The sequence below is a fragment of the Cervus canadensis genome, chromosome 22 (assembly GCF_019320065.1).
Source record: "Cervus canadensis isolate Bull #8, Minnesota chromosome 22, ASM1932006v1, whole genome shotgun sequence".
In the NCBI taxonomy this organism is placed as follows: domain Eukaryota; kingdom Metazoa; phylum Chordata; class Mammalia; order Artiodactyla; family Cervidae; genus Cervus; species Cervus canadensis.
Window position 1 is genome coordinate 45,067,695 of NC_057407.1, and position 14,863 is coordinate 45,082,557.

The following is a 14,863-nucleotide window of genomic DNA, read 5'->3' on the forward strand; positions in this document are numbered from 1 at the left end:
GCCGAGCTATTTCAAATCCTAAAAGATGTGAAAGTGCTATACTCAGTATGCCAGCAAGTTTGGAAAACTCAGCAGTGGCCACAGGACTGGAAAAGGTCAGTTTTCATTCCAATCCCAAAGAAAGGCAACGTCAAAGAATGTTTAAACTACCACACAAATGCACTCATCTCATCTTACACGCTAGCGAAGTCATGCTCAAAATTCTCCAAGCTAGGCTTCAACAGTACATGCACTGAGAACTTCCAGATGTACAAGCTGAATTTAGAAAAGGCAGAGGAACCAGCGATCAAATTGCCATTGGATCTGTTGGATCATCGAAAAAGAAAGAGAGTTCCAGAAAAACATCTGCTTTATTGATTACGCCAAAACTTTTGACTGTGTGGATTGAATAAACTGTGGAAAACTCTTAAAGTGATGGGACTACCACACTACCTTACTTGCCTGCTGAGAAATCTGTATGCAGGGCAAGAAGCAACAGTTAGAACTGGACATGGAACAACGGACTGGCTCCAAATTGGGAAGGGAGTATGTCAAGGCTGTATATTGTCATCCTGTTTATCTAACTCATATGCAGAGTACATGATGTAGAGTGCTGGGCTGGATGAAGCACAAGCTGGAATCAAGATTGCCGGGAGAAATATCAATAACCTCACATATACAGATGACCCCACCCTTATGGCAGAAAGTGAAGAAGAACTAGAGAGCCTCTTGATGAAAGTGAAAGAGGAGAGTGAAAAACCTGGCTTAAAACTCAACATTCAAAGAACAGAAATCATGGCATCTAGTCCCATCACTTCATGGCAAATAGATGGGGAAACAAGGGAAACAGTGAGAGACTTTATTTTCTTGGGCTCCAAAATCACTGCAGATGATGACTGCAACCATGAAATTAAAAGACAGTTCCTTGGAAGAAAAGCTATGACCAACGTAGACAGCATATTAGAAAGCAGAGATATTACTTTGCCAACAAAGGTCCATCTAGTCAAAGCTATGGTTTTTCCAGTAGTTATGTGTGGATGTGGGTGTTGGACCATAAAGAAAGCTGAGCACTGAAGAATTGTTGCTTTTGAACTGTGGTGTGGTAGAAGACTCTTGAGAGTGCCTTGGGGTGCAAGGAGATCAAACCAGTCATTCCTAAAGAAAATCAGTCCTGAATATTCATTGGAAGAACTGATGCTGGATTTCCAATACTTTGGCCACCTGATGTGAAGAACTGACTTATTGGAAAAGATGCTGCTGCTGGGAAGGATTGAAGGCAGGAGGAGAAGAGGACGACCGAGGTTGAGATGATTGAATGGCATCACCGACTCAGTGGACATGAGTTTGAGCAAGGAGTTGGTGATGGACAGGGAAGCCTGATGTGCTGCAGTCTATGGGATTACAAAGAGTCGGACTTGACTAAGCAACTGAACGGAGGTTCCCTGTGTGACCAGCCCCACGCAATAAATACCTTGGTCCCATGAGCCTGTAATGGACTTCCCTGGGTGGTAGCATCACGCATACGTGCTGCAGTTTCCTGGCTGGGAGAAAGAGCATGCTGTGTGACCCCTTGTGGAAGGGAGAGAGGATAAGGAAGCTTGCACGTGGAATCTTCCAGCTCCACCGTGTCTGTCTCCCTTATGATTCAGCTCTGTGCCTTTGTTGTACTAAGTCTATACTATGAGTACAACCATACATGGGTCTCATGAGTCCTCTAGAATCTCTGAATGTGAGGTAGTTTGCCACACCTAACACGAATGCTGAAGTTTCTGAGTCTCTTACTGTGAGGGTAGCCTGTACTGATCATTTTAGCTGAATTGTCTCATTGAGTCTTCCCAGCACCCATGCTCTGTGTGGTAGGCCAGTGTCATCACCTCCACTGGCAAGTGCAGGTCCTATAGCTCATGCATTTATTTCAGTATCTGCTTTTTTTTTGAAACATGTTTGAAACTCATGGGATATTGTTTCTGTTGATCAGAGGAAACTTACAGTGAGAAAAGCGCTGAGTGTTTTTTAATCATGTTGTCCTTTCAGGTATGAACACATCCTCACGGAGCCGGACCCTGTACCAGCATATGCTCTGAAGCTGCTGGTTGCCATGACTGAACACAACCCAACTTTTACCAGGTACTGTTACTTCAGACTTTCATTTCTTTGTTTCTTATCTATAAAGTGAATTTTATGTGTTCTGAAAATGTTAAAGATGATGAGATTATACAAGAATCGAATTTAAGTTACCAAAGTGATAAATTTTCATGTTTTATGACTTGTAATATCTGTGATCTATGGTGTTTTGGATTATGTTCTCATATTTTTATTCTTTGCTGGAGTTTGCATATTGTGGAATCCATAATGCTCTAAGATTATAAATTCTTCGAAGAGAAAATACTAACACATGTACTTTTTAAAAAGTCAGTTGTCACCTCATTGTACTGAACAAGTTATTTATTAAGTCCCTGTCATATTTATTGACTATAACTATTTTAAGTTGACATACTTTCATTGAGTGGTTGAAAGCTTTTTGCCTTTATGGAAGACACCACCTGTGATGACACCAAATTAGTTGCTAGAGCAGCAGCAACTGCTTCAGTCTTGCAAGCAAGAACTGGTCAAAGAGCACCCAGGTCTGTAGAAGGGCAGGAGAAGAGTTGTTGCTTTCAAAGAAGAACACTGATTTTGATTGTGTGGGTTATGTGGGTGGTGTCTGACCCTGTGGGTTTGGATCCTGCACCTGTAGAGCTGTCCTTCAGTCTTTCTTAAAGAACTAAATCACACAGTTGCAACCTGGATTTCAGCCAGTCTGCTGTTTACCAGTTCTGCATAGTGGTGGTGATGTTTTTGTTCAGCCGCTCAGTCTTGTCTGACCCTCTGTGACCCCATGTACTGTAGCACACCAGGTTTCTCTTTCCTTCACCGTCTCCCAGAATTTGCTCAAATTCATGTCCATTGAGTCGGCGGTGTCATCCAACCATTTCATCCTCTGTTGCTGCCTTCTCCTGCCCTCAGTCTTTTCCAGCATCAGGGTCTTTTTCCGATGAGTCAGTTCTTCTCATTAGGTGGTCAGAGTATTGGAGCTTCAGCATCTATCCTTCCAATGAATATTCAGGATTGATTTCCTTTAGGATTGACTTGTTTGATCTCCTTGTTGTCCAAGGGACTCTGAAGAGTCTTCTCCAACAGCACAGTTCAAAAACATCAGTTCTTTGGTGCTCAGCCTTCTTTATAGTCCAACACCCACATTTGTACATAGTGATGAGCTACCATTAATGCTGGACAAGAAAGGCTCTTTGTAGAGTATACATATTGAGTGGCAGTCTGAACTAAGGCAACCTTTGCAGGGGATGTGCCATGCCTGGCATGCACCTTGACCCAGTCACAGGTCAGCCACAGCGCTGGGGCGGTTGCAGCTCTCAGGCTTGTGTCCTGTGGGTGGCCGTGTTCATTTCTGACATATAAATGTGACCATGTAGTCTGGGTGTCACATTGCAAAAGAACTTGGAGAACACTTAAGTAACCCTTTTATATCCTCGGCAGTTCTTAATCCTGTTTTTCTGTAGCCTTTCAAATCTCTGTCCAATGAGTCTTCCAAAATTTCTGATTTAGAAGGCACCATTCTTTCTTCCTACAGAAGAAATTTAAGTCTAAAGAGTGAATCTGTGTTAGAAATTAAAGCCAAATTCAGATAGTTGTTTCTTTCCTGGACCTTCCATACCAAGAGGTAAAATTACGTACTAATTTTATCCCTTCATTAGATTGAATGGATTGTATTTCCTTTTTTTAAGTTGTCTCTTGCTCATTCATGAGACATGTTTTCGAGACTACTTTCTCTTCTTGCCAATTCTTTAGTAAATGCATCTAACTTTTCATGTTGAGGGTAAAAAGTCTAGTGAGGTAGATACAGATAATTGATGACCTAAAATCTTTTTATTTTAAAATGATTAGACCCTAGGTTTAGAAGTCGGTTTATTCTTTTGAAAAAAGATTTACAAGCAGAATTCAGTGGATTAGTTTTTATAAACTTTTTTGTTTGTTTTCCTTGCATAATTAATATTTGAGTATCTTGTCTTTGTATTAAATTCCAATAATATAACCAAGAGGTACTCTGGGCTTCCTTATTCCCCACCAGTGATACACAAATCTTTGCCAGGGCTAATAGTTATTATTTTGGTGGGTGTCCTTCTTGAACTTTTGAGGGGCTATTTAAATTCAGTGTGAATATACTGAGATAGCTTCTCTTTGTGGTGGTCAAATTTTAAACAATCATAGATAGTATCATTGGGTATGTGTTTTACTGAAATTTGCTTTTTCATATATCAAAATCATTTGAAGATCTTTTTATATCAGTATTTATTCACACTTTGGCAATCTTTGCCAATTTACGGATGGAAATGAGATTTTGTTTTATTTTGCTTTTACTTATCTACTGATAATCTGGAACCTCTTAATATTTATTCACTATAATTAAATTGTGAAAAGTGCATAGCTTTCAACCTCCAGTTCTACTTCTAAGTATCTATTCTAGAGAAAAATGCATATATGTGCAAAGATTTCAGCCTAAGCAAGTAAGTTTTAAAATGAGAACAATGATTTTAACATTAAATTATGTTACAGTTATAATAAACACAACTGTGTAACAGTTTGACAGGGCAAGATTCATTTTGAATATTGTTCTACACAAATATCCTAAAAATTTTGTAAACTGAAATTTATCATCCCCAAACCTCATTTAATAATCACTTTTGCCTTTTGTAGGGTCTCTTTCTGTATTCACTATTCTCCTCTGTTTGCCTTTTCTCTTGAAACAAGATATAAAAATAAGTGCTGTCCTGTGTTGATTTTGACTGAGGCTCCACAGATCAAGAGCAAACCATTAAAGGCCTGTTACCACCCACCTGCTGTCTCCCTCTCCCCACATCTTTCTAAATGGAGGTCCTAGATCCTATGGGTCCTAGCAACCTGTGTGCATCTTGCAAAAATCTGTTCATACACCTTGAGGTGGGGGTGGGAGAAAGAAAGTTTTTATTTCCCTAACTAGATTTTCTTTCTTTTTTTCCCAAAAAATGATTTTTCAATCCAACATTTTGAAATGGGTAATAAATTTCTACTTGGGGAAAAGATACAATATGCCAGAAGAGCAGTTCCTTCCTCTGTCCCGTGTGTCCTTTCCTCATCTTCTTATTATATCCTGTGTGGTTTGACTACTTTTATTCATTTTAGGTTCGAACGCAAACTAATAGCACTGTGTATTGTCTCATTTCTCCCTTTCACACACAAATAGCACATTATGTATGTTTTTCTACCCTATGACTTCTTCCCCAATTTTGTTTCTATATGGATGCATAGAGAGCTTCCACATTGTGTTTTACAGTTATAAAGCCTTCCATTGTATGGATGTGGCATGCTTCACCTCATTGATGTCTAATAGATAGATGTGGGTTGTTCCACATTGTTTGCTCTATCAGCCCTTTGATAGACAATGATAATTGTCTATGAACAGACAATTCATAAACAATGAATAATCTTATTCATGCATCATTTTTTAGTATGCATGTACATCTTACAGGGTAAATCTCTAGCTATGATATTTGTGTATCAAAAAATAAATGCACTTAAAATTTTTTTTTTTTCTTAAGATTTGGCCACATTGCCCTATATGCATCCTGTGCGTGTACATTCAGTCACATCCAACTCTTTGCCACCCCGTGGACTGTAGCCCGCCAGGCTCCTCTGTCCATGGGACTTTCCAGGCAAGAATACTGGAGTGGGTTGTCATTTCCTCCTCCAGGGGATTTTCCTGACCCAGGGATTGAACTCGTGTCTCTTGCATCTCTTGCATTGGCAGGCCGATTCTTTACCAGCTGAGCCACTGGGGAAGCCCCTGCCCTATGTGGAGATTTTACCATTTTGCATCTTCAGAGGATATGTTTGAGGATGCCTGGTTCCCTACAACCCTGCCATCAGAACTCGTTGTTAAATTTTGGAATGTGCCAGTGTGGTGAGATAGATTATTCCCTGGTAATTTTCATTTGCATTTTCCTTTTCATGAGTGAAGTTGAGTGTTTCTTTATATGGTTGAGGCCCATTTGTATTCTGCTTTTTGCTCGTGCTCCTTGCCATCAGTTCTTGGTCTTGGCGATGCCACTCTTCAAAGGGAAACTTCCTGCCTGGCTGTCCATTGCACAAATACACTACAGTCTGCTAATCCAGTTTTACTTTTAACAGTGTCTGCACTGTTCCTATTTTTTTTTTTTTTTGCTGTCGTGAGTAGCATGACCATGAGTATCACATGTGCTCCTTGGTGGATCTGTGTATGTGTCTCCATTGAGTATTCATTCTAGAGTGGAAGTACTGGCTCACAGAACTTGTGCTTACACAGATCCAGTAGATATCACCAAGCAGTTTCCCTTATTGGTTGTACCAATTTGCATTCCTACTAGCATTGGTCAAGAGGTCTGGTTGTCACACAAGCTTTAAAAATTTTTTTAAAGTCAGGTTTTATTGAAGTATAAGTTTCTATACGGTAAAACACATGCATTTTAGGTATGCAGGTCTCTGAGTTTTGAGAAACATACTCAATTGTGGAATTATCATCATGATCAAGATCGAGAATTTCCATCATTCCAAAATATTCACTTATGCCCCTTGGACTGTTGTTAGCTGATGAAGATTCTGCTTGTGTGGACAATAATATGACCAGACTGACTTTATGTTTCATTTTAATTTTTTTTTCCATTTATACAGAATTTCAGTACAAGTAAACTTTTTTTTTCCATTTATTTTTATTAGTTGGAGGCTAATTACTTTACAATATTGTAGTGGTTTTTGCCATACATTGACATGAATCATTTGAATCAGTTCTAATGAGATGGATGAAACTGGAGCCCATTATACAGAGTGAAGTAAGCCAGAAAGATAAAGACCAATACAGTATACTAACGCGTATATATGGAATTTAAAAAGATGGTAACGATAACCCTATATGCAAGACAGAAAAAGAGACACAGATGTACAGAACAGACTTTTGGACTCTGTGGGAGAAGGCGAGGGTGGGATGTTTTGAGAGAACAGCATCGAAACATGTATATTATCTAGGGTGAAACAGATCACCAGCCCAGGTTGGATGCATGAGACAAGTGCTCGGGGCTGGTGCCCTGGGAAGACTCAGAGGGATGGGATAGGGAGGGAGGTGGGAGGGGGTATCGGGATGGGGAATACATGTAAATCCATTTTATTTTTTAAAATGTATTTTCAGAGGTAATACATAATGCATTTCAAATTTTAGTATTTGAAAGAATTTACATAGAAAAGCATATTTTTACCCCAGGAGACAGCCACTTTTTGACCAGTTTGTGTGTGTCTTTCACATAGATAATAGTACGCTGACTGCGCCATTCTTCACTTCTTTCCAAAAATATGTGTAACAGCTTTGTTGAGATATAATTCTCATACCATCTGTACTTTTTTTTAAAAAAAAACAGATACATAGTGTTACATTTTATGCATATTCCATATTTTGTCATCTTTTGGTGAATAGTTATGCTTTTCTAATGTATTGGTATTATAAAACAAAGTTGAAATTGATGAGGTAGGTTATTTATCATATTTGTGAACATACATGCAAGAGACAAATAATGAGAAGTGTAATTTTTTCACTACAGGGTACATAATATCACCTGGGGATCTTTTAAAAAGTCTAAAACCCAGGCCTTATTCCAGGCCTGTTAAATCACAGTCTCAGACTGGACACAGGCAGCGGTAGCTTTGAAGCCCGCCAGGTGATTACAATGTGCAGACAAGTTCAGGAACCCCTGGTCTAAGCATTTGTAATTTTAGAGGTGTTGCCAAATTACCCCCAGTCTAGACTGTACCAAAGGTGTGTGAGAGTGCCTGTTTTTGCTAAAATTTTATTGAATTACTGTATACAAGTGTTTGATCTTTGCGAGTCTGATATGTGAAATTTGTCCATTATTTATTTCTAGTTTGCATTGTGACCAGATTGTATGAAGTGTTCTATTTCTAATTTTTATTATTTGATTTTATTTGTGGTCTAATACTATGCCAAAACCTTTGACTGTGTGGATCACAATAAACTGTGGAAAATTCTGAAAAAGATGGGAATACCAGACCACCTGACCTGCCTCTTGAGAAACCTGTATGCAGGTCAGAAAGCAACAGTTAGAACTGGACATGGAACAACAGACTGGTTCCAAACAGGAAAAGGAGTACGTCAAGGCTGTATACTATCACCCTGCTTATTTAACTTATATGTAGAGTACATCATGAGAAACGTGGGGCTGGAGGAAGCACAAGCTGGAATCAAGATTGCCGGGAGAAATATCAATAACCTCAGATATGCAGATGACACCACCCTTATGGCAGAAAGTGAAGAGGAGCTAAAGAGCCTTTTGATGAAAGTGAAAGAGGAGAGTGAAAAAGCTGGCTTAAAACTCAACATTCAGAACACTAAGATCATGGCATCCGGTCCCATCACTCATGGCAAATAGATGGGGAAACAGTGGAAATAGTGACAGACTTTATTTTTTTGGGCTCCAAAATCACTGCAGATGGTGATATGCAGCCATGAAATCAAAAGACGCTTACTCCTTAGAAGAAAAGTTAGGACCAACCTAGACAGCATAATTAAAAAGCAGAGACATTGCTTTGCCAACAAAGGTCTGTCTGGTCAAAGCTATGGTTTTTCCAATAGTCATGTATGGATGTGAGAGTTGGACTGTAAAGAAAGCTGAGCGCCGAAGAATTGATGCTTTTGAACTGAGGTGTTGGAGAAGACTCTTGAGAGTCCCTTGGACTGCAAGGAGATCCAACCAGTCCATCTTAAAGGAGATCAGTCCTGGGTGTTCACTGGAAGGACTGATGTTGAAGCGGAAACTCCGATACTTCAGCCACCTGATGCGAACAACTGACTCATGTGAAAAGACCCTGATGCTGGGAAAGATTGAGGGCAGGAGGAGAAGGGGACGACAGCGAATGAGATGGTTGTATGGCATCACTGACTCGATGGACATGGGTTTGTGTGGACTCCGGGAGTTGGTGATGGACAGGGAGGCCTGGCGTGCTGCAGTTCATGGCGTCGCAGAGAGTTGGGCACGACTGAGCGACTGAACTGATTTATGTTTAATTGCTTACTGTCACCAAAACAAAATTAGTGCTAGGCCTGAAACAAGTGTCACCCACCCCTAATTTGGGCAAGTGCCTAAAACAGTAACTCATTAACCTATAAGATCTTCCCCAATGACTTGGTAGTAGTGGTTTTTTAGGCAAAATGCTTTGTTTTTCAGTGCATATCAAGAGTAGATGCCTTAATTTTTTTAAAATCTTTTTCTTTTAATTTATTTATTTTAACTGGAAGCTAATTACTTTACAATATTGTAGTGGTTTATGTGTAAGTAGGTTTCTAATAATATAAAAATAAGTGTGAACCTTTTTTAAGTAAATTTATTAGATCCATTAGCATCATGTTCTTAAAAGGATAGTCATTTTAATTTAGATTGTACATATTAAGAGTTTAGAGAACCAAGCAGTAAGTATTGGAACATGAAATCATTTTATGTCAAGTGCAACATTTATTTTTTAATTGTTCTTATTTTATGGTATTCTTAGCAGATGAAGAAGTCTTCAAAAGCTTAGCTGTAGTACAATTGAGAATTTATTGTTCCCCTTCAAATAAGGGCCAAGAGCATAATCACAAAAAACCCCAAAAAACCATGGGGCTGCGGTGAATCTAGCTTATTCCTGGGTTTATAGCAGAAAGGTAAATTGTTTGCATGAGTGTTGGTTCAGTTTTCCTGTCTGACGGGAGGTGTGAACTCCCCAGAGCTCTGCCTTCTTCTCTCACCTTAATTTTACAGTAGGGTGCACCAAGCCATTGCTCAGAGAGAGTCACACCCCAGAAGCGAGTTTCCATTAAGAGCTAATCAACTTTCAGCAAACCTTCTGTAGCAGACAAATTAAATTTTAACTTCTTGAGTTCTTTTGGAGCAACAATTAACTCTTTCCCTAAATTAGAAAAAATATGCTGTGTAAGAATTATCATTTTAGTTTGCTTAAAAATTGTTAGAGCCCTTTCTGTTATGGCAAGATTTAAAAAAAAAAAAATGCCCTTTAGAAGAGAGGAACTTTAGTGGTCTCTTAGAGGAAGTTCTTGGTGACTTCTTACCTTATGGAACCAGTCTTCTTCTGACTTCCCTCATTGGCTTTTGGTTCTTTTGTTCGTTCATTCACTCACTCATCAAATGTCTACTCAGCAACCAATGAATAATGCTAGGACAAGGTAAAGTTCTTACCACCTTCTAAGTGCTTAGAATTTAGTGGAGGAAACAGATTTATCAATAGACTTTCTTTTTTATAAATTAAAAAAAAATTTTTTAATTGAAGGATAATTGCTTCACAGAATTTTGTGTTTTTCTGTCATATATCCACAAGAATCAGCCATAGGTACACTCATATTCTTTCTTTTTTAAGATTTTTTTTTAATGTGGACCATTTTTAAGGTCTTTATTGAATTTTTACACTGCTACTTCTGCTTTGTGTTTTGATTTTTTGACGGTGAGTCATGTGGGATCTTAGCTTCCTGACCAGGGATCAAACCCTCACCCCCTGCATTGGAAGGCAAATTCTTAACCACTAGCTGCCAGGGCAGTCCCTAGCCATAGGCTTTCTTTTTTTTGTTTGTTTGTTTTTTATTTTTTATTTTTTTTTTAATTTTTATTTTTTTTATTAGTTGGAGGCTAATTACTTCACAATATTTCAGTGGGTTTTGTCATACATTGATATGAATCAGCCATAGAGTTACACGTATTCCCCATCCCGATCCCCCCTCCCACCTCCCTCTCCACCCGATTCCTCTGGGTCTTCCCAGTGCACCAGGCCCGAGCACTTGTCTCATGCATCCCACCTGGGCTGGAGATCTGTTTCACCATAGATAATATACATGCTGTTCTTTCAAAACATCCCACCCTCACCTTCTCCCACAGAGTTCAAAAGTCTGTTCTGTATTTCTGTGTCTCTTTTTCCGTTTTGCATATAGGGTTATCGTTACCATCTTTCTAAATTCCATATATATGTGTTAGTATGCTGTAATGTTCTTTATCTTTCTGGCTTACTTCACTCTGTATAATGGGCTCCAGTTTCATCCATCTCATTAGAACTGATTTAAGTGAATTCTTTTTAATGGCTGAGTAATATTCCATGGTGTATATGTACCACAGCTTCCTTATCCATTCATCTGCTGATGGGCATCTAGGTTGCTTCCATGTCCTGGCTATTATAAACAGTGCTGGGATGAACATTGGGGTGCACGTGTCTCTTTCAGATCTGGTTTCCTCAGTGTGTATGCCCAGAAGTGGGATTGCTGGGTCATATGGCAGTTCTATTTCCAGTTTTTTAAGAAATCTCCACACTGTTCTCCATAGTGGCTATACTAGTTTGCATTCCCACCAACAGGGTAAGAGGGTTCAAGACAGTGTAACAATAGCAGGGTACAGTCATATCCAGGAGGTTGTGGGAGCACCTAAAGGAGTTTAACCTAACTAGCTGTATAATTTTGGCACAGTTTCTTAACCTGACTATACCTAAGTTCCCTCATCTGGAAAATGAGGGTAGTGTTAGTATGTGGTCAACAGAAAATGCAATGTAAGTGTCCCTCTTCCCCTCCCCTATCTTTAACTTTTGCCATTTTAATTATGATATGTCTTCATTAGGGTCTGTTTGGGTTCATCTTGCTTGGAACCCTCCTCAGTTCCTGTACCTGTATATCTCTTTTCTTCTTCAAGTTTTCAGGTATAATTCCTCAAATACATTTTTGATCACCTTTTCTCTTTATGAGACCTCTATAATGTGAATATCAGTGTGTTTAATGTTGTTCTACAAATCTGTTCAGCTATTCATTTTTTTGTTGTTGTTGTTTTCTTTTCTGAGAGTGATTTCCATCATTCTGTATTCCAAATTACTTTTTGCATTCTTTTGTATCTGACTGCTATTCACTCCTTCTAGTGTTTTTTATTTCACTTATTTAATTTTTCATTTCTGATTGCATCCTTCTTATATTTTCTTATTCTTTATTAAAATTCTCACTGTGTTCATCTATTCTTTTCCTTAATCTGGTTAACAGTTTTATAATTCACTGAAAAAAATTCAATGCTTTGAATTTTTATCTGGTAAAATATTTTTTTCAGGGGTGTCTTTTGAGCTTTCATTTGAGACTTGTTTCTTTGCCTTTTCATTTTTCTTAACTTATTCTGCCTGTATAAATTTAGGCGCCACTTGTACAAATTGCCATCTTGAAGTGCTGTCCTTACGTGGGAGCCTCCCTAGGCAGACTGTGTGTGCCCTGGGCCTTTCGTGGGAGATCTGAATGTGCCAAGGACAGAACTCACATCTTCCCTCAGTGTGTGCTCACACCTCTGTCCTTGGCAGGGGTTGGGGCTGGAGATGGAGAGGCTATAGCTGGAGCCGGGTGTGAGGTGGGACTTCCTCTCTGCTCAGTGGCCGTGGCCACCCTCACAGGGGCAGGGTCTGACCCCACGTTGTAGTGCTGAATCCCTGATGGTCAGGCTGGACTAGCTCTTTCTGTTTAAGTGTGTGCCTTCCGGGCTCCTGGCACTGGGACCCTCGTCCCAGAGAGGGGCAGTGCTGAAGCCGGGGGTCCCGTGGGGGCTTTTGACTCCCGTCAGCTACGGACAGAGGTCTGACCTGTCTCTGAAGCACCGCCTGTGGAGACTCCAGCAGCTGTTTCTCTGCCTCTTCTCGGAGGCAGTGTCAAGTCCAGGTCCCCTTTGTCCTTAGCCTGCTCTCTCCATCCTGCTTCCAGGGCAGTCCAGCCCGTGCTTCTGCACGCTGGGAGGCCAGGCTTCCCGCAGCCCTGCTCTTCATCCCAGTGATCCTCCAGCTGGCCAGAGTCTTGTCTCCCTGGGTAGGACCCCAGGGTTGGGGCACTCAGTCAGCGGCTCAGAGCCCCTCTTCCGCAGGGCGGGTCTCCACCTGTGGATCCTCCCCTTTACTCTGCATCCCCGCTCTTGGCACAGGTCCTGACCTGATCACTTTTCTTCCCTCCCTCTCCAATTATGTGTGGATCTTTATTGCAGACAGAGTCTTTTTGCCAGTTTCCAGTTACTTTCCACTGAGATTTGTTCCCCATGTAGATGTACTTTTGATGTGTTTGTGAGGGAAGGCGAGCACCACACTCTCGTGCTCTGCCGTCTTGAATCCATCTCCCACCGCTGTTAGCTATTTTTTGAAAATGAAACATACCTTCCATTCTTATGAAAGATTTTACACTTGAATGTGTTCATTTTATGTTGTTTGGTTCTAGAGAAATCCACAGTGTATAAGTGTATTAGAATGTCTCTCTGCTTTCCTTGTAAACGACTTTTTTATTTTGTGACCCTGTGAAGTTTGTGACTCCTGGACTTTAGCCAAGGATGGTTCTTTCAATACAGAAATCTTTTCTTTCAATGCAGATGTGAATTCAGGGTTACATGACTACTTAGCAGCTATTTCACGATCAGAAGTGGATGGTTTCAGCTTACTTTTATGGTGTGACATTTACAAGTCAACCACTTCTAAGTGGTTCTAAACTCTAGTTTATTGTACACCTTTGAAAGTGTGGTTCTCCAGTTGTGTACAATATAGAGTGGTGGTAAAACTGAGTTGGGGTTCAGTAAAACTTTCTGGGTTTCACAAGACATCCTTATCTGCAGGCTTCCCCTTGTTGTCTAAAGCAGAGACTCACAAGCTGTGGCCCACAGGGCCAGAACCTACAAAGTAAGAGTGGTGATTACATTTTTAAAGATTCGTGCAACTTACCAACACAGAAGAATTAGAGGCCCAGAGACGTTGTGTCTGGCAAAGCCTAAAATACATACTTTCTAGCCCTTTTCAGAAAATCTTTCCTGACCCCTGAACTGAGGGAATAGAACTTTTTTGTCTTTATTCATGTGAACCCTAACCCCTAGAAAGAAATATTAGAACATTAGTGCTGTATGGTATTTTGGAGAGATCATCTGAATGTTTAAAAATGTATATTACATTTTTTTTAGCCTGGGAGTTTTTTTTTATAATTCATGATATACTTTTGGAGGTGCCTAAAATTATTCCTGGTTGGTGAGATCAACAAACAAGGAGATGGTTGCCCTCAAAAAATTAATGTGTTATACTCACAGATTCCAAGAGGAGGGGATACCCCACGCCACGGGCAGCCATGTGGGGAGGCAACAGAGGCAGGCAGGAGGCGCAGGAGCCGAGAAAAAAAACATGGGCAAGAGCCTGTCTGTGGTCCACAAGGGAAGGAGTGCGTGAGCTGGCTTAGGTTTGGCTGCTTGACCAACTTCACTGGGCTTTGAGGTGAGGGGTTTGTCTCTCCTTACCTGGTACGTGGCCCTAGGATGATAAGGGCAGGGAAGTAGTGGCCTGGAGTTTAAGGGCTTTGTATGAAGGAGGCTGGTGGGGGTTTGGTTGGTTTGCATTGGAAAGGCAAGCCGTGAGAGGGGCCTTCCCTCCAGAGTTAGCAAGATCCTGGGCTTCCCTGGTGGCTCAGTTGGTAAAGAATCTGCCTGCTCTGCGGGAGACCTGGGTTCAATCCCTGGGTCAGGAAGATCCCCTGGAGAAGGGAGTGACAATCCCCTCCAGTATTCTTGCCTGGAGAATCCCATGGACAGAGGATCCTGGAGAGTTACAGACCATGGGTGGCAAAGAGTCAGACACAACTGAGTGATTAACACACTAAGACATTAGAGAATCAAAAATTCAGAATAAAAGGATATGATTAGCATCCTGATGTCTTCATTTTACACATGAGGGAAGTGAGGCCCTCAGAGGGAATTTGGATGCCCCAGACCCCATGCCCAATTCAGAGAAGATCAGATTT

The 14,863-nt window shown here is 40.5% G+C and overlaps 1 protein-coding gene across 3 annotated transcripts in view; it reads left to right on the top strand.

The window, feature by feature from the left end:
• Nucleotides 1-14,863, top strand: part of ULK4 (unc-51 like kinase 4) — a 502,923-nt gene that overhangs the window by 175,357 nt on the left and 312,703 nt on the right. For all 3 annotated transcript variants that reach the window (XM_043443377.1, XM_043443375.1, XM_043443376.1), the window contains one exon: nucleotides 2,014-2,106. In XM_043443377.1, coding sequence (XP_043299312.1) covers nucleotides 2,014-2,106 — 93 coding nt within the window. The remainder of the gene's footprint in view (nucleotides 1-2,013; nucleotides 2,107-14,863) is intronic.